This window comes from Vicia villosa, linkage group LG5 (assembly GCF_029867415.1).
Source record: "Vicia villosa cultivar HV-30 ecotype Madison, WI linkage group LG5, Vvil1.0, whole genome shotgun sequence".
In the NCBI taxonomy this organism is placed as follows: domain Eukaryota; kingdom Viridiplantae; phylum Streptophyta; class Magnoliopsida; order Fabales; family Fabaceae; genus Vicia; species Vicia villosa.
The window spans coordinates 71,494,393-71,521,802 of NC_081184.1; the positions used below are offsets into that span (position 1 = coordinate 71,494,393).

The 27,410-nt window shown below is 38.2% G+C and overlaps 2 protein-coding genes across 2 annotated transcripts; both read left to right on the top strand.

The window, feature by feature from the left end:
• Positions 1 to 15,162: 15,162 nt before the first annotated feature.
• LOC131604824 (uncharacterized) lies at positions 15,163 to 17,175 on the top strand. The gene is made up of 2 exons (XM_058877240.1): positions 15,163 to 15,864; positions 15,943 to 17,175. The coding sequence occupies exons 1-2, from the start codon at positions 15,163 to 15,165 to the stop codon at positions 17,173 to 17,175; spliced, it is 1,935 nt and encodes a 644-aa protein (XP_058733223.1).
• A 4,346-nt stretch (positions 17,176 to 21,521) lies between these two features.
• On the top strand, positions 21,522 to 23,615 carry LOC131604826 (uncharacterized). Its single transcript, XM_058877242.1, has one exon. It carries the CDS (start codon positions 21,522 to 21,524, stop codon positions 23,613 to 23,615), a length of 2,094 nt encoding a protein of 697 aa, XP_058733225.1.
• The last annotated feature ends 3,795 nt before the right edge of the window (positions 23,616 to 27,410 follow it).

Consider the following 27,410-nt stretch of genomic DNA (forward strand, 5'->3'; position numbering starts at 1 on the left):
ATTTATGCCCAGAATGAGAAGATGAGAAGATCTTATGTATGAGTATCTTCTGAAATGAGATTGGATTAGTCTTTTATAAGAAGTTCTGATTGTAATCAATTAGAAGTAGTGATTCTGTTATTACTAACGTTTCATTGTCTAAGTTGACTCAGAATCTCTTTAAAAGTAAAACAGCTGTAACTGGCTATCCAGATCGTAAACACGTGTTCACTATTTCTGGACAAACGTGCGTGCAGTTGAGGGGACGCCTACTTAGGTAACTGTGATAATCACTTCTTTTGTCATTATTATCTCTCCTCACGTCATGTAACATTAAATGCCATTCATCATTTCTTTTATTGACCTTTTCGTTTTTATATCCGTCAAACGTTTCCCTTCCCTAGAACGTTTCCTTCCCCACATTCCCTCTATTTATTTCTCCATTTCTTTGCATTCTTCAATCAATCTTTGCGCTCTCTCTCCTTCTCTCACTTTTCTATGAATTTTTTTTTTGCATAAACCTTAGTTTATTCATCTTCAACCTAGCATTCACCATGAATCCGTCTTCAAGTTTCTCTCAAGAGGTTTCTCCACTGAAAACTTGCTTCAGTCCTCCATCAGTAATGGAAGTTTTGTGCAAATTTCATGTGGACGTTGATGATTTGGGTGCTTATGGTTTCAACCAAGATGCAAAGGCGAAGACTCAAGGGTGGTCGATCTATATGAATAGAACGGTTGGAAGGATTGTCTGGTTCCAGGTTGAGAAACAAATATCGGGGATCACTGACATTGATTCCAAGACGGATCTCTCAGGATTCCAAGAAGTCTCGAGTCAGATCTCTTCTGTGATGCTGTTATCAACATTTATCCAAAGGAAGAAGACTTTCTTGAGATATTGGATGATGTTAAGGACCATGTTCTTGACTTCTATGTTAAGGGAAAGCCCCGTTTGAGACATTAGCTCTCTTCCTGTGAACTGTCTCTCACTTCCTCCTTGGATTCATGCATCTCTCCTACAGTGGAGGTTCTAGTCTGGACAGGCATGCAGAGTTTCAAGCTTTCATGGCTGAACAAACTGAGAAGACCGCAGGGATTCATGATATGTTAGCGCAGATTTTGTCTAGGCTAGGGTCTTAGTCTTAAGTCTTTGTAGTTTTTCTTTCCTTGTTGCATCTGTTTTCTGCATACATCTTTTGTAATCCTGTTTGTTTAATCAATGAAAAGTTTATTTCTGTTTCTTTCCTTTGTCGTTTTCTACATCTGAATCTTTTATATTCTTTTTGATGTTATGACAAAAAGGGGGAGAGAATATATGATAAATGATCTGATTAATATTATCAGTTTCCGGGTAAAAAGGCCCCACATTACTAACAGAACTTGCAAAGTTCTATTCTTTAAGTTGTGTTGTTGCAGGAATTGAAGATTCTCTTTAAAGAGCAACATAAGAAGCAACAAGATGAATCAAGTTCTTGGATTCTTGAAGCAAGCTGAGTGCTATGAAGCTTCAGAATCAGAAGCAAGAAGGAAGAATGTTCAGATATTCTGATGATAGAATATGATCTGAAACATTATGTCTATATGTTCTGATACATTCTATATGGCTTATATGGCTCTGATACATATTTTATGTTCTGATTCATTCATGCTGACTTTTGTCGTTTAGTTTTGTTCTATAACAATTCAGGATGTAGAGATGCTCTGATGATGCTCTGGTACATTCAACAATGTTCTGATACAATCTAGCATGAAGTGATGAAAGAAGAAATTCAAGCTCTGAAGCTGTCCAAATGGAAGCAAGAATCAGAAGCTGTGAATGTTCTGAAGATCAAAGAAATTCAAGTTCTGAAGCTGTCCGATGGAAGCAGGAATCAGAAGCTGTGAATGTTCTGAAGATCAAAGAAATTCAAGTTCTGAAGCTGTCCGAATGGAAGCAGGAATCAGAAGCAGTGAATGTTATGAGGATCTAAAGAAATTCAAGTTTTGAAGCTGTCCGATGGAAGCAGAAACCAAAAGCTGTGAATGTTCTGAAGATCAAGCACTGTGAACGTCTCTACTGAAATACTCAGGGAAGTCTTTTATTTATAAAATTCTTCTAGTATTAATTTCAGGGGGAAATTATTCATCTCAGGGGGAGATTGTTAATCTCAGGGGGAGACATATTCACATGCTTATGCTATAGCTGTGTAATTGTCTTTAGCCGTCTGCTCTTTCTGATCGCAAATTCATATCATTTATATATGTTTTTGTCATCATCAAAAAGGGGGAGATTGTTAGAACAAGATTTGTTCTGATCAATATTCTTAGTTTTGATGATAACAAGGATATGAATTTTGTGTGAGATAATGTGGTACTCTAATACATTGCAATTTCCCTTTCAGGAAATATATAAAGAGTATGCACAAATCAGCGCTCAGAAGCTTTGTCTCAGAAGGTTCAGCATGCAACATCAGAACATGGTCTAGCAAAACATCAAAAGATGGTCAAGGCAGAATCAGAACATGGGTCTATGAAAGCATCAGAAGAACTTGAGATCAGAAGCAGAAGCACTTAAATTCTCATGGTATCACGCTCAGAAGCACTTCAAGGTCAGAAGACAAGAAGATGCTATGCACCAAGCTGTTTGACTCTGATGATATTCAAACGTTGTATACATAAACATCAGATCAGAAGAAAGTACAGGTGGCAGGCTACGCTGACTGACAAAAGGAACGTTGGAAGCTATTAAAGGCAACGTCAGTAGACACAGCGTGAACAAGGCTCGAGGTAGTTGACAAAAGCGTGAAACATTAAATGCAATGCTGTACGGAACACGCAAAGTATTAAATGCTCCCAACGGTCATCTTCTCAAGTGCCTATAAATATGAAGTTCTGATGAGAAGCAAGGTTGACGATTTGCTAACAATTAACTTGCTGAAACGCTGTTCAAACTCAAAGCTCAGAAACTTCATCTTCATCAAAGCTCACTACATTGCTGTTGTAATATATTAGTGAGATTAAGCTTAAACGTTAAGAGAAATATCACTGTTGTGATTATAGCTTTTTAGAAGCATTGTAAAACTCTTATTTGATTACATTAATTTGTAAGTAACTAGAGTGATCAAGTGTTGATCAGGATACTCTAGGAAGTCTTAGCTTGTGTCTAAGCAGTTGTAATTAGAGTGATCACGTGGTGGTCAGGATACTCTAAGAAAGTCTTAGCTTGTGTCTAAGCATTTGTTCCTAGAGTGATCAGGTTGTGATCAGGATACTCTAGAAGACTTAGTCGTGGGCTAAGTGGAAAACCATTGTAATCTGTTGCGATTAGTGGATTAAATCCTCAGGTGAGGTAAATCACTCCGTGGGGGTGGACTGGAGTAGTTTAGTTAACAACGAACCAGGATAAAAATAACTATGCAAATTGTTTTTATCGTTCAAGTTTTTAAGACTACACTTATTCAAACCCCCCCTTTCTAAGTGTTTTTCTATCCTTCATTATGAACATGCCAAATTATGTTTGTTGATGCTGTTTGATGTTGCAATACATTATGGTGCGTTTTGGTGTGGTTTGGAATTGGTACAGGTGCTGTAAAAATGGTGATTTTGGGTTGCAGACTCGAAGTAATCGGTTACCAAAGGGTGGGTAATCGATTACTCATAGTAAAAACAGCAGGGATGACATTTTGGGAGTCGGTAATCGGTTACCGAAAGGGCAGTAACCGATTACCCATACAACAAACAGCGTGATGGTCATTTTTGAATGTCAGTAACCGGTTACCCTGATTTCAGTAACCGGTTACCACTGAAGCTTTTTGAAAAATTATTTTATTTTCTAAAACCCATATCTTTCAAATCGTAAGTCGGATTTTAGTGCCGTTTTGAGCACGATAAAGCTAATTAAATGATCTATACAATAAAATGGTGTTTCGAGTCGTGATTCGATTTTATTTTTAAAACACTCGACTTTATTTGGTTGTGATGGTTTATGCGTACAGGTACATAGGTGAATGCCTTATCTGTTACAATGTCGTGGTTGTGATTGATGATTACTATACATATATTGCTGATGTTAAATATATGTTGTGATGGTTGAGAAATAGCATATCTATGTGTGGCTATTGTTTGTTGCATTGGTTGATGATTATGATGTTCAGTTGATTGGTGTTGATGATTAGCATGCTGTATGTGATGCATGCATTTCATAATCATGTTGTGGGCTGTATCCCTTATGGTGGTGGGACAGCGGTAGCTAATTCCCATTGTGCGGAATTAGTGAGAGAAGTAGCCGAATCTTTATGGTGGTGGATCGGTGAGATGGGTTATCCCATGATTGGTACCACATGCATATAGTTAGTTGCATTGCATTAGGCTACTTGTATTATTATAACATGAATGGAAGATTGTCCAATGTTATAATATGTGATGATTGTGTAATTGTTGTGATTAATTATGTTGTGGTGGATCTGATCATAGCCGTAATTGGGTGAATAATATGTGATTGATATTCTATTATTTATATCTTATAACATTGGTTAAATGCGAATGAGACTCACCCTTACTGTTGTTATTTTTCAGATTGAGGAGTAGCTTTCGTACTTGGTGAGGATTAGCTCGTCAAGTAGTTCGTTAGAGTCAGTTGGGTCCGTGTCATGCTCTGGTCGTGTAACACTAGGAACGTTATTTAGGAATAACTGATAAACTCTTGTTTTGTTTATGGTTTATGGTTGGATTACGAGTCTCCGACTCCGGATGTTTGATGATTCAGTTGTTAAGAATATTCCGCTGTGTTAACATGCTATCTGAATAATTTTTGGTTTATCGTTCCTTTTATGGCATGACATGAATATTGGATCATCTTATTGGAGTTGTAATACCCTTTTTCATGTTTTACTCTGATTAATGTTAATTTTCCGCGGGGTTTAGAAGGGTGTTACAATAGTGGTATCAGAGCATAGTCGGTCGTTTGAGTCAGAGTCTTAGTGTTGGTTAATCCCTCGTATGCGATTAGTGTAAGGTTGACACTAACGGTACTTCTTGTTCTAATGAATATTGTTTTATATTTAGCAGAACAATGGCCGGAAGAGGTGGAAGGAACGACGATGCGATTGCTGAGGCTCTGGGCATGATTGCTGGTGTGTTGGGAGGGAATGCCAATGGAGCTGGTATTGGTGCTGACAGGCAGCTGAACAGTTTTCAGAGGAACAATCCTCCGTTGTTCAAAGGCACGCATGATCCCAAAGGCGCTCAGAGGTGGCTGAAGGAAATTGAAAGGATTTTCCGAGTGATCGATTGTGCTGAAAATCTGAAGGTGAGGTGCGGTACTCACATGCTGTCTAAAGAAGCTGATGATTGGTGGATGGCTAATAGGGATGAACTTGAAGCTGCCGGTGTAGCAATTACTTGGGCTGTATTCAAGCGAGAATTCCTGAGGAGGTACTTTCCTGAGGATGTTCAGGGAAGGAAGGAGGTTGAGTTTTTGGAGCTGACACAGGGTAACATGACGGTACCGGAATATGCTTCAAAGTTTGTTGAGCTGGCTAAGTATTATGTCCACTATAACAATGATGAAGCGAGCGAATTTTCGATGTGTGTTAAGTTCGAGAATGGTCTCTGTGATGAGATTAAGCAGGGTATCAGGTATCAAAGGATTCGTCGGTTTACTAATTTGGTTGATTGTAGTAGAATCTATGAAGAGGATAATCTCAAGCTGAAGTCATCTCACTCTCGCGAGTTAGTTGACAAAAAGGGGAAGAAGCCTATGGACCGTGGTAAGCCATATGGTAGAGGTAATAAAAAAACTGGAGGTTGGAGGAAGCCTAGTGGGGGAGACTCTAGTGCCCCTGTTAAGTGCTTTAAGTGTGGAGAACCTGGACATCGCGTTCACGAGTGCAAAAGTGAAGAGAAGAAGTGCTACAGGTGTGGTAAGGTAGGCCACATTGCCGTTGAGTGCAGAGGAAAGACTGTGACTTGTTATAACTGCGGTGAAGAAGGTCATATTAGTCCACTGTGTCCTAAGCCAAAGAAGAATCAAGCTGGGGGTAAAGTTTTCGCTTTATCAGGTTCAGAGACTACTCCGGAGGATCGATTGATTAAAGGTATGTGTTTTATCCATGGCACTCCTTTAATTGCAATAATAGATAATGGAGCAACTCACTCGTTTATTTCGTTGGATTGTGCTAAACGCCTGAACTTGGAAATATCTGATATTAATGGAAGTATGATCATTGACACTCCTGCGTCGGGTTCAGTGACTACTTCGTTTGCTTGTTTGAACTGCCCAATTGATATTTTTGGTAGAGAATTCGGACTGGACTTAGTGTGCCTTCCATTGAAACAACTTGATGTTATCCTGGGCATGAATTGGTTGCAATTTAATCGGGTTCATATCAACTGTTTCACGAAGACGGTTATTTTTCCTGAAGATGTCAGTGTTGAGGATTTAGCAATGATTGCTAGACAAGTGGATGAAGCAATGAAGAACGGGGCTGCCGTGTTTATGTTGATTGCATCTATGGAAGTGAAAAAGAAAGCGGTGAGTAGTGACTTACCGGTAGTATGTGAATTCCCAGAAGTTTTCCCAGAAGATGTAAGAGAGTTACCGCCAGAGAGGGAGGTAGAATTTGCTATTGAGTTAGTTCCTGGAACCAGTCCTGTGTCGATGGCGCCGTATCGTATGTCGGCATCTGAGTTAGCTGAGTTGAAAAGTCAATTAGAAGAATTACTGGAAAAAGAATTCATTCGTCCTAGTGTGTCACCGTGGGGTGCGCCGGTGCTGTTGGTAAAGAAGAAAGAAGGCTCTATGAGATTGTGTGTGGATTATAGGCAACTGAATAAAGTTACTATCAAGAATCGGTATCCATTACCGAGGATTGATGATTTAATGGATCAACTGGTTGGTGCAAGCGTGTTCAACAAAATTGACTTGAGGTCGGGATATCATCAGATTCGGGTGAAGACGGACGATATTCAGAAGACGGCATTTAGAACAAGGTATGGTCATTACGAATATACAGTGATGCCATTTGGAGTAACTAATACGCCGGGGGTTTTCATGGAGTATATGAATGAGATCTTCCATCCTTACTTGGATCAGTTCGTGGTGGTATTTATCGATGATATTCTAATATATTCTAAGAGTGAAGAAGAGCATGCAGAGCATCTAAGAGTGGTATTGGAACTACTGAAGGAAAAGAAACTTTATGCGAAACTGTCAAAGTGTGAGTTTTGGCTAAGTGAAGTAAGCTTTCTTGGGCATGTAATTTCTAAAGATGGTATTGCCGTTGACCCAACGAAAGTAGAAGCAGTGTCTCAATGGGAAGCTCCGAAGTCAGTTTCCGAAATCTGTAGTTTCCTTGGTCTTGCGGGTTATTATAGAAAGTTCATTGAAGGTTTTTCGAAGCTAGCGTTGCCGTTAACTAACTTGACTAGGAAGGGTCAAGCATTCATCTGGGATTCGAAATGTGAAGAAGGATTCCAAGAGTTGAAGAAGAGGTTGACTAGTGCGCCGATCTTGATTTTTCCGAACCCGGCGGAATCTTTTGTTGTTTATTGTGATGCTTCTTTGATGGGGTTAGGAGGTGTACTGATGCAGAATCAACAGGTAGTCGCTTATGCGTCGAGACAACTCAAAGTGCATGAGAGAAATTACCCGACTCATGACTTAGAGTTGGCAGCAGTGGTATTTGTGTTGAAGTTGTGGAGGCATTATCTGTATGGTTCGAGGTTTGAAGTATTTAGTGATCACAATAGCCTGAAGTATCTCTTTGATAAAAAAGAGCTGAATATGAGGCAAAGAAGATGGTTAGAGTTCCTCAAGGATTATGATTTTGGGCTGAATTACCATCCGGGCAAAGCAAACGTGGTTGCCGATGCTTTGAGTAGGAAGTCCTTGCATATGTCTATGCTGATGGTGAGAGAATTGGATTTAATTGAACAATTTAGAGATTTGAGTTTGGTATGCGAAGACACTCCTATTAGTGTTAAGTTGGGTATGCTGAAGCTGACTAGTGGTATTCTGGAAGAGATTCGAGAGGGTCAGAAGACTGATGTCGAGTTGGTTCATAAGTTGACTCTGATTAACCAAGGCAAGGGAGGTGAATTCAGAATCGACGAGAACGGTATTATGAAGTTTGGAAATCGTGTTTGTGTTCTTGATGTTTCCGAATTGAGGAAGAGTATTCTCGAAGAAGGACATCGTAGTGGATTGAGTATTCATCCTGGTTCTACCAAGATGTATCATGACTTAAAGAAGCTGTTTTGGTGGCCTGGAATGAAAAAGGAAATAGCTGAATTTGTCTATGCTTGTTTGACTTGCCAGAAGTCAAAGATTGAGCATCAGAAGTCGTATGGAGCTATGCAACCGTTATTTATTCCGGAATGGAAGTGGGATAGTATATCTATGGATTTTGCTTCTGGTTTGCCAAAGACGGTGAAGAACTATGAAGCCATTTGGGTTATTGTAGACAAGTTGACGAAGTCTGCTCACTTTATACCAATGAGAATGGATTATCCGATGGAGAAGCTGGCTCAATTGTATATTGAGAAGATAGTGAGTTTACATGGTATTCCTTCGAGTATCGTGTCAGATAGAGATCCAAGGTTTACGTCCAAATTCTGGGAAGGTTTGTAGAAGGCTTTGGGCACTAAGCTGAGACTGACTTCTGCTTATCATTCGTAGACGGATGGGCAGACGGAAAGAACTATTCAATCACTAGAAGATTTCTTGCATGCTTGTATGTTGGAAAAAGGCGGTGCTTGGGATAGTTATCTACCCTTGATCGAATTTACCTACAATAATAGCTTTCACTCGAGTATTGGTATGGCTCCGTTTGAAGCTTTGTATGGTCGGAGGTGTAGGACGCCTTTATGTTGGTATGAATCTGGTGAAAGTGGTGTGATTGGACCAGAAATTGTTCAGGAGACGACATAAAAGATTAAGATGATTCAGGAGAAAATGAAGGCTTCTCAGAGTCGTCAGAAGAGTTATCATGATAAGAGGCAGAGAACACTTGAATTTCAAGAAGGAGATCACGTATTCATGAGAGTTACTCCTATGACTGGTATCGGACGAGCTCTAAAGTCAAAGAAATTGACTCCGCGTTTTATTGGTCTGTTTCAGATTACGGAAAGAGTAGGGGAAGTGGCGTATCGCATCGCGTTGCCACCGACGCTTGCTAATCTGCATGATGTATTCCATGTGTCGCAGTTGAGGAAATACATTGCCGATCCATCTCATGTGATCCAAGTAGATGATGTACAGGTAAAGGATAATCTGACAGTTGAAACTTTGCCTATGAGGATTGAAGATCGGAAAGTGAAACAATTGCGTGGCAAGGAGATAGCGTTGGTCAGAGTAGCTTGGGGAGGACCAGCTGGTGGAAATGTTACGTGGGAATTGGAGAGCCAGATGAAGGACTCCTACCCGGAACTCTTTGCCTAAGGTATGTTTTCGAGGACGAAAACTTTTCTAGTGGGGGAGAGTTGTAACACCCCATAAAATTCTTTATTTAATTTAATTAATTTTTGGATTAAATATTAGAATTATTTGAGTTAATTGAGAAAAATGGAATAATGAGGCTAATGGGCCAGTGTCGCTTTTAGTAGAAGGGGGTGTCAGTTGTGAAGCCCATTACTAATGATAAGCTTATTTTCATAAAATAAGAAAAAAGAAGGAATTGTGGGAAGAGAACCAAAAGGGAGAAGAGAAGTCTGAACGTGAAAGAGCAGAGAAGCGAGGAAGTGCGACGCGAGGAAGAACGAAGAATCAACCTTCAGGTAAGGGGGGACTCTTCCGTTTAACTTCTATTATGGGATTATATATAGTAGGATAGATTGAGCATGTTGTTGGATTCAATTGGGTTATGTTTAGGTTTTAGGATGTTAGGTTTTGGAAGATTTGTTGAATTGTTTGTATTGATGTTGTATGGTAGTGTTTGGGTGTTTGAAATGAGTTATGAACATGCCAAATTATGTTTGTTGATGCTGTTTGATGTTGCAATACATTATGGTGCGTTTTGGTGTGGTTTGGAATTGGTACAGGTGCTGTAAAAATGGTGATTTTGGGTTGCAGACTCGAAGTAATCGGTTACCAAAGGGTGGGTAATCGATTACTCATAGTAAAAACAGCAGGGATGACATTTTGGGAGTCGGTAATCGGTTACCGAAAGGGCAGTAACCGATTACCCATACAAAAAACAGCGTGATGGTCATTTTTGAAAGTCAGTAACCGGTTACCCTGATTTCAGTAACCGGTTACCACTGAAGCTTTTTGAAAAATTATTTTATTTTCTAAAACCCATATCTTTCAAACCGTAAGTCGGATTTTAGTGCCGTTTTGAGCACGATAAAGCTAATTAAATGATCTATACAATAAAATGGTGTTTCGAGTCGTGATTCGATTTTATTTTTAAAACACTCGACTTTATTTGGTTGTGATGGTTTATGCGTACAGGTACATAGGTGAATGCCTTATCTGTTACAATGTCGTGGTTGTGATTGATGATTACTATACATATATTGAAGGATAGAAAAACACTTAGAAAGGGGGGGGGTTTGAATAAGTGTAGTCTAAACTACTCCAGCCCACCCCCTTGGAGTGATTTACCTCACCTGAGGATTTAATCCACTAATCTCAACAGATTACAATGGTTGCGTATTCCGTACAGCATTGCATTTAATGTTTCACTCTTTTGTCAACTACCTCGAGCCTTGTCTACGCTGTGTCTACTGACGTTGCCTTTAATAGCTTCTAACGTTCCTTTTGTCAGTCAGCGTAGCTTGCCATCTTGTACTTGCTTCTGATCTGATGTTTGTGTATACAGTGTTTGAATATCATCAGAGTCAAACAGCTTGGTGCAGAGCATCTTCTTGTCTTCTGACCTTGAAGTGCTTCTAAGCGTGATACCATGAGAACTTCAGTGCTTCTGCTTCTGAACTCAAGTTCTTCTGATGCTTCCATAGACCCATGTTCTGATTCTGCTTTGACCATCTTCTGATGTCTTGCCAGACCATGTTCTGATGTTGCATGCTGAACCTTCTGAGTCAAAGCTTCTGAGCGCTGATTTGTGCATACTCTTTATATATTTCCTGAAAGGGAAATTGCAGTGTATTAGAGTACCACATTATCTCATCCAAAATTCATATCCTTGTTATCATCAAAACTAAGAATATTGATCAGAACAAATCTTGTTCTAACAATCTCCCCCTTTTTAATGATGACAAAAACATCTATAAATGATATGAATTTGCGATCAGAAAGAGAAGACGGCTAAAGACAATTACACAGCTAAAGCATAAGCATGTGAATATGTCTCCCCCTGAGATTTATAATCTCCCCCTGAGATAGATAATCTCCCCCTGAAATAAATACTAGAAGAATTTTAATAATAAAAGACCTCCCTGAGTATTTCAGTAGAGACGTTCACATATGCTTGATCTTCAGAACATTCATGACTTATGATTCTTGCTTCCGTAGGACAGCTTCAGAACTTTGAATTTCTTTAGATCCTCAAAACATTCACAGCTTCTGATTCTTGCTTCCATCGGACAACTTCAGAACTTGAATTTCTTTGATCTTGAGAACATTCACAGCTTCTGATTCTTAATTCCATCGGACAGCTTCAGAGCTTGAATTTCTTTGATCTTCAGAACATTCACAGCTTCTGATTCTTGCTTCCATCAGGACAGCTTCAGAGCTTGAATTTTTTCTTACATCACTTCATGCTAGATTGTATCAGAACATTGTTGAATGTACCAGAGCATCATCAGAGCATCTCTACATCCTGGAATGTTACAGAACAACGCTAAACGACAAAAGTCAGCATGAATGAGTCAGAACATAGAATATGTTTCAGAACACATAATATGTATCAGAGCCACATAATATGTATCAGAACAAATAGACATAATGTTTCAGAGCATATTCTATCATCAGAATATCTGAACATTCTTCCTTCTTGCTTCTTGCTTCTGATTCTGAAGCTTCATAGCACTCAGCTTGCTTCAAGAATCCAAGAGCTTGATTCTTTAGAGAATTGCTTTTCCTCATCTCGTTGCTTCTTATGTTGAGCTTTAAAAGGTGTCTTCAATCCTGCAAAACACAAAACTTAAAGCATAGAACTTTGCAAGTTCTGTTAGACAAGTGGAGCCTATCTCCTAGCAACTGAAATAAATCAGATCATTTATCACATATTTCTCCCCCTTTTTGTCATAACATCAAAAACATAAAAGATTCAGATGAAAAACAAAAGGAAACAGATGGAAGAAAAAGATAACTTTCATTTAGGCTCAAGAAGACAGAAGTACAGAAGTACAAGAGGATAAGCAAGAGAAGATGCACAAAACAGATGCAGCAAAGCAAAAAACAGAGAAAACAAAACAACTAAGACTCAATCTAAGATGACCCTAGCTTCGACAAGATCTTGGCCAGCATATCTTGAACCCCATTGTTGTGCTCATTCTGCCTCTTCATGAAAGCTCTAAACTCAGCATTGACTGAGCTTTGCTCATCCTGGTTCTTCTGAATAACTTCCAGAGTCCTTGCAAGACGGGAAGGTTCATCAGAAGAAGCTTCACAGCTTCTATCCACAGGGATGGCATTGCGATCTGTAGCTTCCATTGATAGATCATTTGCAGGGTTTTCCTCAACAGGAACTGTTTCAGCAACATGATCTTCTACATCTGCTTCTTGCATAGAAGCATCTTCATATTCTGCAGCCGGAATCTCAGAATCTCCATTCTCAAGTGCCTGAAGAATGACAGCTAGATTCCTAGGGGCAGAAGGACCTTCAACTTCTGGTGGGTCAACAACTTCTGGAATGACCAAGCTTGGGTCTTTCTTAGAAGGGTTTTCCCTCAGAAAGTCAAAGAGAGTCTTGAAGTCTCCGAGCAGAACAGGATATTGAGGTCTCCAGACCACAATTTCCCTGCAAGGGTTAGCTTCCATTGCAGCAGCAAGTCTTGCTTCGTCCAATTCATCCACAAACTGCTTCTCCTCAACAGCAACACAATTTCTGAGAGGATGGTAGTATATACCATTATCACCCTCCAGAAGGTAACCAGGGTAACCAGGGGCAGCAGCCACTAGTCTCTTCTGTACTCCCATTGCTCCTACTTGAAAATCCTGGCGAAAGCTTCTCCAGATATTTCTTGTAGAAACATCATCCAGACCATTTAGGAAGGCATCCTTCAGAAGGTTGTTAAGGACCAAATAGTACTAATTTTCATATATTGTTTTTGGTCCCTTTAACCACTTTTCATTCAATAATCACACTTTTATTTGTACAATTTAATAATTTTGCAATTTTGTTAAGTTTTAGTTCATTTGAATTGTTATTTCACATGTTTGTTAGTTTTGTAGTGCTTTAATTAGGTTTGAAGCTCATGGAAGCAAAGAGGAATTACTTGAAGACTTGGAATAGCAAAAGAAGTGCTGATGAAGCCTGTTTGCCCAGCAAACATCCTTTGCCCCGCCAACTGATAGATGCTGAACAAGTCCAGTTTTGAAGTGAAACTGATGTGGCAAAAGATTCCCTGTTTGCCCCGCAAACATTGTTTGCCCCGCAAACAGTGCGCTGCAGAATTTGTTCTTTTATTTGGTTGCCACTTGTCATGAGAGAGGGTTTATCTTTTGAAGATTAAAAGTTAGTAGGAATTAGGGGTTATTTAGGGAGATAAAAAAGGGAATTTAGGGATTCTATTCTATTGGACACCACACATTGAGATTAGGGTTTTGGAGAGAAAAGTTGGCACCTTTGTGAGAGATTGATGCTCATAGCTTCTTCTTCATTGTTCTTGTTGTCAACCATGGTGATGAGTAGCTAAATCCCACTTTGGCAAGATTGGAGGTAGTAGCTATTCTTGTTAACTATGTATTTCCTCTAACACTTTTGTATGAACTTCATTAGTATTGAAATGGATGAATGTTGTTGTGTTATATTTCATATTTAGATTTGATTTATGATTGAGAAATATATTTCAAGTCTTGTTCTACAACATTTTATCAAGTAGTGGATAAATGCTAGAGATAGATTTATTTGCCACTTTTCTATTTGTATCAATCAATCAAGCTTAATGTATTGATAGTTAGAGTGAGAGATCATCTAAAGATTAATATATTAACTTTCACAACCTTGTTTAGACATAAACATTGTTGAGAGGATACTAGAACATTTTCATTGTTATTGAAGTTATGCATTAGTTGTTAAAGTCACATAGAAGATAGGAATAGTGAAACCAAAACCAATCTTGTCAATCTTTTATTATTGAAACAAGTTTTATTCTATTGTCTTATAATTGTCTTAATTAGAACAAATAGCTTTTCAAAACAAAACAACTTTGTTATCTTTCGAACTTAAAATAATTGTAACTATAGAACGGCGGTAATATCACCCAATCTCTGTGGATACGATTTAAAAATATTTGCCTTGAATATACTATTCAATAAATTGGCGCCGTTGCCGGGGATTGGCGTTTGATATTGCAAGCATTGCAATAGTTCATTGTTTTAAGTTTTGTTATTTTATTAATATTGCTTTTTCGTTTCACTTGGTTTGCTAGTTTTGTAGATTTTTGTGTATGCGAGAAAAAGCTTCCGAAGAGCAATTTCATTTTGATCCCGAAATTGAAAGAACACTCCGAAAGCTCAATAGCAAGACACGAAGAAGAAGGAAGTTAGCCCAAGAGAAGCGACAAAGAGAAGAGGCATCTACTTCTTCTAACAATCACATTGAAGAAGTAGTTGTAGAGACTTTTGAAGGAGACATGGCGGGTGTTGTTCCAACCGAAATGTCCGCCAATAGTCCAAGACGTACCGCCCAATTTGCACGCAATGCTCAAGGTGGAGCAAATACGGAGATGAAGACCGGAATCCTCCAACTTGTTTATGCAAATCCATTCACCGGAATGGATCATGAGGATCCTTTCGCACATCTCACCAAATTTTATGAGATTGCGGGTTCAACGGGAGTCGATGCGGCGAATGAAGAATCATTGTTCAAGAGACTATTTCCACACTCATTACTTGGGAAAGCCAAAGAATGGTATCTTGATCAATTACCAAATGTGATGACGGATTGGAATCTATTGGAAGAAAAATTTTTAGAACGCTATTTTCCTCAATCCCGATTCTTGGAGGCCAAAACGGCAATTGCGGTTTTCAATCAAGGAAGCAACGAGTCCTTAAATGATGCTTGGGAAAGATTCAAATCCATGCTTAGAAAATGCAAGGGTCATGGTTTTGATGATCTCACACAAATCCACATCTTCCGAAATGGACTTCAACCGGTGCACAAGACACTTTTGGATGCTACCGCGGGTGGATCTTTAATGTCAAAAAGCACGGAGGATGCAATAATGATAATTGATTGTATGGCACTCAATGACCTCCAAACTCAGCATGATAGGAGTCCATCACAAAGAAAGCCGGGTGTTCTTGAATTAAACACCAATGATGCCATCCTTGCTCAAAACAAGATTCTCTCTCAACAAGTTGAGTTACTCACTAAGCAAATGTCGAAGCTTCCACAACAAATGAAGGAAATTCAAGGGATGCAAATGACTTCTCACGTAGCAAGTTGTGAACTTTGTCAAGGTGACCATCCTACCGGGTTTTGTCCTCCTCCCGAGGGTGAAAAAGTGAATTATGTCAACAATCAAAATCAAGGTTATCAAAGGCAACCTCCACCTCACAACAATCCTTACCAAAGAAACAACCAAGGATTCCAACCTTCAAGATTCGGCAATCAACACTATCAACATCAAAGTCCTTATCAAAGTTCAAATCCACAAGGCCAAGGTCAACAATCTCAAAGTGGAAGCTCAAAGTTGGAAGACACTCTTACACAATTCATGCAAGCATCCATGGCTAATCAAAGGAGTAATGAAGCGGCCATAAAGAATTTAGAAAATCAAGTGGGCTAACTTGCAAAGCAATTGTCCGAGCAACAACCGGGAGCATATTTTTCCGCCAACACCCAAACCAATCCAAAGGAGCATTGCAAAGCCATTGTTACAAGAAGTGGGAAAGAGGTGAATAATGGTGTAAATGAAGAGTTTATAGTGGAAGATGAGGAGGAAGTAATAGTTGAAGATGAAGAGGAGGAAGTGATAGTTGAAAATGAGGGAGAAAAGAGTGAGGAGAAAATTGAGGAAGAATTAGTTGAAGAAGAGCGGAAAGAAAAAGAAGAAAGAGAGAAGAATGACAAAAAGGTGAAGAGGAATAAAAAGAGAAATGAGAACGTGAGTACAATTCCTCTCCAATATCTACCTTACCCGCACGTGCAATCAAGGAAGGAAGACGCAAGGCGCTACACTCGATTTATGGATATATTTAAACAACTTCACATAAATATTCCCTTTTCCGAAGTATTGGAGAAAATGCCCAAGTATGCAAAATTCATGAAGCAAATGCTCACAAAGAAAAAGAAGTACACGGATGAAGAGACAATTGTGCTTGATGCTCATTGTAGTGCAATTATTCAAAAAACTCCCCCAAGAAAGGAAGCCGATCCGGGACGAGTCATTTTACCGATCACCATTGGAGGTAACTACATTAGTAATGGTTTGGTTGATTTGGGGTCTAGCATCAATTTAATACCTTTATCCGTTGTCAAGAGATTGGGGAACATTGAGATGAAACACACCAAGATAACTTTGCAACTAGCCGATAAGTCTATCATTTCACCATATGGAGTTGTACAAGACATGCTAGTAAAGGTTGACAAATTTTTGTTCCCGGTTGATTTTGTGGTAGTCGACATGGAGGAGGATTGTGATGTGCCATTAATACTTGGAAGACCATTCATGAAGACCACCCGAATGATGATTGATATCGATGATGGGATTATGAAAGTAAGGGTGCAAGATAAAGAGGTAATTTTTACTCTTTTTGAGTCTACGAAGCCTCCTAAGGATGAACATGACAACTTTCGAATCGATGATGAAAAAGGAGAAATCATTGAGGTGGCGAATCAATTTCACAAGGACAAGGAGAAGGCAAATCATGAGGGAAAGACTCATCACAAAAACTTTGAAGTTGGACAAATGGTGCTAGTGTGCAATTCAAGACTCAAGGTGTTTCCTAGTAAATTAAAGTCAAAGTGGTCGGGGCCATTTGTTGTGAAAGAGGTGCGAAATTATGGATCCATTGTGGTGGAGGACCCTAAAACACAAGAAAGCTGGACTGTTAAGGAACAAAGACTCAAAGTCTACCACGATGGTTAAGCAAGCCGCGATGGCGTGTCATTTCACTTGATGAGCCTTGATGCACCATCAAACCGTCGAGCTCGAACGACGTTAAACAAAGCGCTTGTTGGGAGGCAACCCAACGTCGTAAGTAAATTCTATTATGCTTTTTGATTTTTGTTTTCAGAGTTATTTAGTAACTATTTTTGAAAGGAAGTGGAAGTTCAGTGTAAAAATTGGCATTTTTCAAAAATTCAAGTCTGTTTGCGCCGCAAACATTGTTTGCCCCGCAAACAGAGCACAAACAGTGAGTAAGCCAATTTTACAAAGAAAATTTCTCCTGTTTGCCCCGCAAACAGGTGTTTGCCCCGCAAACAGGTCAGCCAATTTTGAAAAATAAATTTTCATCAGTGATTGCCCCGCAAACATTGTTTGCCCCGCAAACTGACCAAAAACAGAAAGTAAGCCAATTTTACAAAGAAAATTTCTCATGTTTGCCCCGCAAACAGGTGTTTGCCCCGCAAACAGGTCAGCCAATTTTGAAAAAGAAATTTTCATCAGTGATTGCCCCGCAAACATTGTTTGCCCCGCGAACTGACCAAAAACAGAAAGTAAGCCAATTTTGCAAAGAAAATTTCATCTGTTTGCCCCGCGAACAGCTGTTTGCCCCGCAAACACTGCAGTACAGAAATTCCACTTTCAAAAACAATAGCTTTTACTATAACTTAGTTTTTTATTTTTATCTTTTATTTTTACTTCTCTCCTCTCACTCTATCACTCTCTTCCTCACTAAACTCTCATACTCTATCTTCACCCACATTCTTTGTATGATGCATACGCTAATTGGCCTGTGGGCAGGCCACTTTTCATGGGGGGTGCAGGAGGCAACGGTACCGGAAGTGAGGACGATACAATGGAGGATGTGATCGGGACAGTTGGTGGTGGTGATGAAGAAGAGGATTGAAGTGGTGTTGTAGCATTTTTTTTAGTTTATTTTTATTTTAGTCTTAATTCTGTTTTGTTTTATTTATTTATGGTTTCACTTTTTGGTTTTTAATTATGTACTTTATGGTGGCTCTCGTTTCACCATTTGAACATCTTTAAAATTGCATTTGTTAGTATTGTAGTTTAATTGTGTGTTTTGGTGGAAAGTGATTAGCCCAACTTTTCCAATTTCTGTTTTGTTAATTGTTCTTGTACAAAGAGAAGCTTGAGGAATAAATGGGCACGGACAAGAGTTGATGTTGTGAACACTTCGAGTGGCAATGATGAAAATCGGTATCAAGGAAAATTAAGGTACACTTTATCGCTTTCTAGACTTAACATGGTTAGTTGATGGTGTGTGCAAATTGCTTAGCATAAATTCCTTGAGTCACATGTCATTTTTGAATCAAAATTTAGAACTTAGCCAAGTGAGGAAACTTTCCATTGTACACTAAATGCGGGATATCGCAATTTATTTCAACTCATTTTTATCATGCTAAACCATGCATTATTCTTATTTGTGAAAAGTGTGAAAGTGAAAGAGGCATTGTTTGAATTTGAGAAAAACCACTTGACCAAAAAAAAAAAGTTAAATCAATTAACCTTGTGAGGAGTGATTCTTAGTTAACCCCATTGAGCTTATATTAGGATTCATGTAATTATTGAATATGTTTGGTAGATGAATCCTAATTTCTTTTATTTCATTGGAACCTTCAACCACAATGGTTGCAATTTTGCCTTGTGCCTATGTCTATGTAGGGAGCATTGTTGTATCTAATATGGTTTGAATCCTAAAGTTGGGGAGAGTTGATTGAAAAACAAATGAAAAGTGGTACTTATGAGTTTTGTGGTAATAAGAAAAGAACAACGCATTTTGAAAGTATGGGGCAAGAAAAAGAAATAAAATCGTTCCCGTTATGTGTTGTTAAAAAATAATGAAAAAGAAAAAAAAAAGAGAAAAAGAAAGAAAAGGGGATTCAAGCAAGTGTTGTTGTTAAGTGAATTGATAGGAATGCTCCCTTAGGATAAGCATTTTTGTTTAATTTACCTTTAATAAAACCCTTTCTTTGTAACCCAAGCCACGTTACAACCTCTGAAAGCCCTCTTGATTCTCACTTTGCACATAATTTTGAACTTGTTGTGGTGAAAGCATGATTTGAGTTGTTGTTGATATAAATGCCCGGATGAGTGAAAGTGAACCCTCTTGTATTCATCATTACTTTGATGTGTGTGTAGGTTTGATTCAATTTTGACATGTCTCTTTTGGAATTTCTTGATAATAATTTGCACTTTGCCATCATTCTTTCTCATGCTTTGTTTTAGCATTGTGGTGAGTGTACTTTGGAAAGACTTATACTTTTGAGCCACTTGAGTGTTCGATTACCTTGCCATCATTCTCTTGTGCATTGCTCTTGTTACTCTTGTGAATTTTTGTTTAGGGACAAACAAAATGGTAAGTTGGGGAGAGTTGTTAAGGACCAAATAGTACTAATTTTCATATATTGTTTTTGGTCCCTTTAACCACTTTTCATTCAATAATCACACTTTTATTTGTACAATTTAATAATTTTGCAATTTTGTTAAGTTTTAGTTCATTTGAATTGTTATTTCACATGTTTGTTAGTTTTGTAGTGCTTTAATTAGGTTTGAAGCTCATGGAAGCAAAGAGGAATTACTTGAAGACTTGGAATAGCAAAAGAAGTGCTGATGAAGCCTGTTTGCCCAGCAAACATCCTTTGCCCCGCCAACTGATAGATGCTGAACAAGTCCAGTTTTGAAGTGAAACTGATGTGGCAAAAGATTCCCTGTTTGCCCCGCAAACATTGTTTGCCCCGCAAACAGTGCGCTGCAGAATTTGTTCTTTTATTTGGTTGCCACTTGTCATGAGAGAGGGTTTATCTTTTGAAGATTAAAAGTTAGTAGGAATTAGGGGTTATTTAGGGAGATAAAAAAGGGAATTTAGGGATTCTATTCTATTGGACACCACACATTGAGATTAGGGTTTTGGAGAGAAAAGTTGGCACCTTTGTGAGAGATTGATGCTCATAGCTTCTTCTTCATTGTTCTTGTTGTCAACCATGGTGATGAGTAGCTAAATCCCACTTTGGCAAGATTGGAGGTAGTAGCTATTCTTGTTAACTATGTATTTCCTCTAACACTTTTGTATGAACTTCATTAGTATTGAAATGGATGAATGTTGTTGTGTTATATTTCATATTTAGATTTGATTTATGATTGAGAAATATATTTCAAGTCTTGTTCTACAACATTTTATCAAGTAGTGGATAAATGCTAGAGATAGATTTATTTGCCACTTTTCTATTTGTATCAATCAATCAAGCTTAATGTATTGATAGTTAGAGTGAGAGATCATCTAAAGATTAATATATTAACTTTCACAACCTTGTTTAGACATAAACATTGTTGAGAGGATACTAGAACATTTTCATTGTTATTGAAGTTATGCATTAGTTGTTAAAGTCACATAGAAGATAGGAATAGTGAAACCAAAACCAATCTTGTCAATCTTTTATTATTGAAACAAGTTTTATTCTATTGTCTTATAATTGTCTTAATTAGAACAAATAGCTTTTCAAAACAAAACAACTTTGTTATCTTTCGAACTTAAAATAATTGTAACTATAGAACGGCGGTAATATCACCCAATCTCTGTGGATACGATTTAAAAATATTTGCCTTGAATATACTATTCAATAAATTGGCGCCGTTGCCGGGGATTGGCGTTTGATATTGCAAGCATTGCAATAGTTCATTGTTTTAAGTTTTGTTATTTTATTAATATTGCTTTTTCGTTTCACTTGGTTTGCTAGTTTTGTAGATTTTTGTGTATGCGAGAAAAAGCTTCCGAAGAGCAATTTCATTTTGATCCCGAAATTGAAAGAACACTCCGAAAGCTCAATAGCAAGACACGAAGAAGAAGGAAGTTAGCCCAAGAGAAGCGACAAAGAGAAGAGGCATCTACTTCTTCTAACAATCACATTGAAGAAGTAGTTGTAGAGACTTTTGAAGGAGACATGGCGGGTGTTGTTCCAACCGAAATGTCCGCCAATAGTCCAAGACGTACCGCCCAATTTGCACGCAATGCTCAAGGTGGAGCAAATACGGAGATGAAGACCGGAATCCTCCAACTTGTTTATGCAAATCCATTCACCGGAATGGATCATGAGGATCCTTTCGCACATCTCACCAAATTTTATGAGATTGCGGGTTCAACGGGAGTCGATGCGGCGAATGAAGAATCATTGTTCAAGAGACTATTTCCACACTCATTACTTGGGAAAGCCAAAGAATGGTATCTTGATCAATTACCAAATGTGATGACGGATTGGAATCTATTGGAAGAAAAATTTTTAGAACGCTATTTTCCTCAATCCCGATTCATGGAGGCCAAAACGGCAATTGCGGTTTTCAATCAAGGAAGCAACGAGTCCTTAAATGATGCTTGGGAAAGATTCAAATCCATGCTTAGAAAATGCAAGGGTCATGGTTTTGATGATCTCACACAAATCCACATCTTCCGAAATGGACTTCAACCGGTGCACAAGACACTTTTGGATGCTACCGCGGGTGGATCTTTAATGTCAAAAAGCACGGAGGATGCAATAATGATAATTGATTGTATGGCACTCAATGACCTCCAAACTCAGCATGATAGGAGTCCATCACAAAGAAAGCCGGGTGTTCTTGAATTAAACACCAATGATGCCATCCTTGCTCAAAACAAGATTCTCTCTCAACAAGTTGAGTTACTCACTAAGCAAATGTCGAAGCTTCCACAACAAATGAAGGAAATTCAAGGGATGCAAATGACTTCTCACGTAGCAAGTTGTGAACTTTGTCAAGGTGACCATCCTACCGGGTTTTGTCCTCCTCCCGAGGGTGAAAAAGTGAATTATGTCAACAATCAAAATCAAGGTTATCAAAGGCAACCTCCACCTCACAACAATCCTTACCAAAGAAACAACCAAGGATTCCAACCTTCAAGATTCGGCAATCAACACTATCAACATCAAAGTCCTTATCAAAGTTCAAATCCACAAGGCCAAGGTCAACAATCTCAAAGTGGAAGCTCAAAGTTGGAAGACACTCTTACACAATTCATGCAAGCATCCATGGCTAATCAAAGGAGTAATGAAGCGGCCATAAAGAATTTAGAAAATCAAGTGGGCCAACTTGCAAAGCAATTGTCCGAGCAACAACCGGGAGCATATTTTTCCGCCAACACCCAAACCAATCCAAAGGAGCATTGCAAAGCCATTGTTACAAGAAGTGGGAAAGAGGTGAATAATGGTGTAAATGAAGAGTTTATAGTGGAAGATGAGGAGGAAGTAATAGTTGAAGATGAAGAGGAGGAAGTGATAGTTGAAAATGAGGGAGAAAAGAGTGAGGAGAAAATTGAGGAAGAATTAGTTGAAGAAGAGCGGAAAGAAAAAGAAGAAAGAGAGAAGAATGACAAAAAGGTGAAGAGGAATAAAAAGAGAAATGAGAACGTGAGTACAATTCCTCTCCAATATCTACCTTACCCGCACGTGCAATCAAGGAAGGAAGACGCAAGGCGCTACACTCGATTTATGGATATATTTAAACAACTTCACATAAATATTCCCTTTTCCGAAGTATTGGAGAAAATGCCCAAGTATGCAAAATTCATGAAGCAAATGCTCACAAAGAAAAAGAAGTACACGGATGAAGAGACAATTGTGCTTGATGCTCATTGTAGTGCAATTATTCAAAAAACTCCCCCAAGAAAGGAAGCCGATCCGGGACGAGTCATTTTACCGATCACCATTGGAGGTAACTACATTAGTAATGGTTTGGTTGATTTGGGGTCTAGCATCAATTTAATACCTTTATCCGTTGTCAAGAGATTGGGGAACATTGAGATGAAACACACCAAGATAACTTTGCAACTAGCCGATAAGTCTATCATTTCACCATATGGAGTTGTACAAGACATGCTAGTAAAGGTTGACAAATTTTTGTTCCCGGTTGATTTTGTGGTAGTCGACATGGAGGAGGATTGTGATGTGCCATTAATACTTGGAAGACCATTCATGAAGACCACCCGAATGATGATTGATATCGATGATGGGATTATGAAAGTAAGGGTGCAAGATAAAGAGGTAATTTTTACTCTTTTTGAGTCTACGAAGCCTCCTAAGGATGAACATGACAACTTTCGAATCGATGATGAAAAAGGAGAAATCATTGAGGTGGCGAATCAATTTCACAAGGACAAGGAGAAGGCAAATCATGAGGGAAAGACTCATCACAAAAACTTTGAAGTTGGACAAATGGTGCTAGTGTGCAATTCAAGACTCAAGGTGTTTCCTAGTAAATTAAAGTCAAAGTGGTCGGGGCCATTTGTTGTGAAAGAGGTGCGAAATTATGGATCCATTGTGGTGGAGGACCCTAAAACACAAGAAAGCTGGACTGTTAAGGAACAAAGACTCAAAGTCTACCACGATGGTTAAGCAAGCCGCGATGGCGTGTCATTTCACTTGATGAGCCTTGATGCACCATCAAACCGTCGAGCTCGAACGACGTTAAACAAAGCGCTTGTTGGGAGGCAACCCAACGTCGTAAGTAAATTCTATTATGCTTTTTGATTTTTGTTTTCAGAGTTATTTAGTAACTATTTTTGAAAGGAAGTGGAAGTTCAGTGTAAAAATTGGCATTTTTCAAAAATTCAAGTCTGTTTGCGCCGCAAACATTGTTTGCCCCGCAAACAGAGCACAAACAGTGAATAAGCCAATTTTACAAAGAAAATTTCTCCTGTTTGCCCCGCAAACAGGTGTTTGCCCCGCAAACAGGTCAGCCAATTTTGAAAAATAAATTTTCATCAGTGATTGCCCCGCAAACATTGTTTGCCCCGCGAACTGACCAAAAACAGAAAGTAAGCCAATTTTACAAAGAAAATTTCTCATGTTTGCCCCGCAAACAGGTGTTTGCCCCGCAAACAGGTCAGCCAATTTTGAAAAAGAAATTTTCATCAGTGATTGCCCCGCAAACATTGTTTGCCCCGCGAACTGACCAAAAACAGAAAGTAAGCCAATTTTGCAAAGAAAATTTCATCTGTTTGCCCCGCGAACAGCTGTTTGCCCCGCAAACACTGCAGTACAGAAATTCCACTTTCAAAAACAATAGCTTTTACTATAACTTAGTTTTTTATTTTTATCTTTTATTTTTACTTCTCTCCTCTCACTCTATCACTCTCTTCCTCACTAAACTCTCATACTCTATCTTCACCCACATTCTTTGTATGATGCATACGCTAATTGGCCTGTGGGCAGGCCACTTTTCATGGGGGGTGCAGGAGGCAACGGTACCGGAAGTGAGGACGATACAATGGAGGATGTGATCGGGACAGTTGGTGGTGGTGATGAAGAAGAGGATTGAAGTGGTGTTGTAGCATTTTTTTTAGTTTATTTTTATTTTAGTCTTAATTCTGTTTTGTTTTATTTATTTATGGTTTCACTTTTTGGTTTTTAATTATGTACTTTATGGTGGCTCTCGTTTCACCATTTGAACATCTTTAAAATTGCATTTGTTAGTATTGTAGTTTAATTGTGTGTTTTGGTGGAAAGTGATTAGCCCAACTTTTCCAATTTCTGTTTTGTTAATTGTTCTTGTACAAAGAGAAGCTTGAGGAATCAATGGGCACGGACAAGAGTTGATGTTGTGAACACTTCGAGTGGCAATGATGAAAATCGGTATCAAGGAAAATTAAGGTACACTTTATCGCTTTCTAGACTTAACATGGTTAGTTGATGGTGTGTGCAAATTGCTTAGCATAAATTCCTTGAGTCACATGTCATTTTTGAATCAAAATTTAGAACTTAGCCAAGTGAGGAAACTTTCCATTGTACACTAAATGCGGGATATCGCAATTTATTTCAACTCATTTTTATCATGCTAAACCATGCATTATTCTTATTTGTGAAAAGTGTGAAAGTGAAAGAGGCATTGTTTGAATTTGAGAAAAACCACTTGACCAAAAAAAAAAAGTTAAATCAATTAACCTTGTGAGGAGTGATTCTTAGTTAACCCCATTGAGCTTATATTAGGATTCATGTAATTATTGAATATGTTTGGTAGATGAATCCTAATTTCTTTTGTTTCATTGGAACCTTCAACCACAATGGTTGCAATTTTGCCTTGTGCCTATGTCTATGTAGGGAGCATTGTTGTATCTAATATGGTTTGAATCCTAAAGTTGGGGAGAGTTGATTGAAAAACAAATGAAAAGTGGTACTTATGAGTTTTGTGGTAATAAGAAAAGAACAACGCATTTTGAAAGTATGGGGCAAGAAAAAGAAATAAAATCGTTCCCGTTATGTGTTGTTAAAAAATAATGAAAAAGAAAAAAAAAAGAGAAAAAGAAAGAAAAGGGGATTCAAGCAAGTGTTGTTGTTAAGTGAATTGATAGGAATGCTCCCTTAGGATAAGCATTTTTGTTTAATTTACCTTTAATAAAACCCTTTCTTTGTAACCCAAGCCACGTTACAACCTCTGAAAGCCCTCTTGATTCTCACTTTGCACATAATTTTGAACTTGTTGTGGTGAAAGCATGATTTGAGTTGTTGTTGATATAAATGCCCGGATGAGTGAAAGTGAACCCTCTTGTATTCATCATTACTTTGATGTGTGTGTAGGTTTGATTCAATTTTGACATGTCTCTTTTGGAATTTCTTGATAATAATTTGCACTTTGCCATCATTCTTTCTCATGCTTTGTTTTAGCATTGTGGTGAGTGTACTTTGGAAAGACTTATACTTTTGAGCCACTTGAGTGTTCGATTACCTTGCCATCATTCTCTTGTGCATTGCTCTTGTTACTCTTGTGAATTTTTGTTTAGGGACAAACAAAATGGTAAGTTGGGGAGAGTTGTTAAGGACCAAATAGTACTAATTTTCATATATTGTTTTTGGTCCCTTTAACCACTTTTCATTCAATAATCACACTTTTATTTGTACAATTTAATAATTTTGCAATTTTGTTAAGTTTTAGTTCATTTGAATTGTTATTTCACATGTTTGTTAGTTTTGTAGTGCTTTAATTAGGTTTGAAGCTCATGGAAGCAAAGAGGAATTACTTGAAGACTTGGAATAGCAAAAGAAGTGCTGATGAAGCCTGTTTGCCCAGCAAACATCCTTTGCCCCGCCAACTGATAGATGCTGAACAAGTCCAGTTTTGAAGTGAAACTGATGTGGCAAAAGATTCCCTGTTTGCCCCGCAAACATTGTTTGCCCCGCAAACAGTGCGCTGCAGAATTTGTTCTTTTATTTGGTTGCCACTTGTCATGAGAGAGGGTTTATCTTTTGAAGATTAAAAGTTAGTAGGAATTAGGGGTTATTTAGGGAGATAAAAAAGGGAATTTAGGGATTCTATTCTATTGGACACCACACATTGAGATTAGGGTTTTGGAGAGAAAAGTTGGCACCTTTGTGAGAGATTGATGCTCATAGCTTCTTCTTCATTGTTCTTGTTGTCAACCATGGTGATGAGTAGCTAAATCCCACTTTGGCAAGATTGGAGGTAGTAGCTATTCTTGTTAACTATGTATTTCCTCTAACACTTTTGTATGAACTTCATTAGTATTGAAATGGATGAATGTTGTTGTGTTATATTTCATATTTAGATTTGATTTATGATTGAGAAATATATTTCAAGTCTTGTTCTACAACATTTTATCAAGTAGTGGATAAATGCTAGAGATAGATTTATTTGCCACTTTTCTATTTGTATCAATCAATCAAGCTTAATGTATTGATAGTTAGAGTGAGAGATCATCTAAAGATTAATATATTAACTTTCACAACCTTGTTTAGACATAAACATTGTTGAGAGGATACTAGAACATTTTCATTGTTATTGAAGTTATGCATTAGTTGTTAAAGTCACATAGAAGATAGGAATAGTGAAACCAAAACCAATCTTGTCAATCTTTTATTATTGAAACAAGTTTTATTCTATTGTCTTATAATTGTCTTAATTAGAACAAATAGCTTTTCAAAACAAAACAACTTTGTTATCTTTCGAACTTAAAATAATTGTAACTATAGAACGGCGGTAATATCACCCAATCTCTGTGGATACGATTTAAAAATATTTGCCTTGAATATACTATTCAACAAAGGTCTAGACTGCTAATCACCTCATGTTTGAACAGTTCCAAGTAGGCATAGGGTTCAGGTTCAGGTGGATTGAAGGTGAATTTGTAGTCAGGGTAGAGAAGGTAGTAGGGTTTGGATTTTCTGATAGGTAAG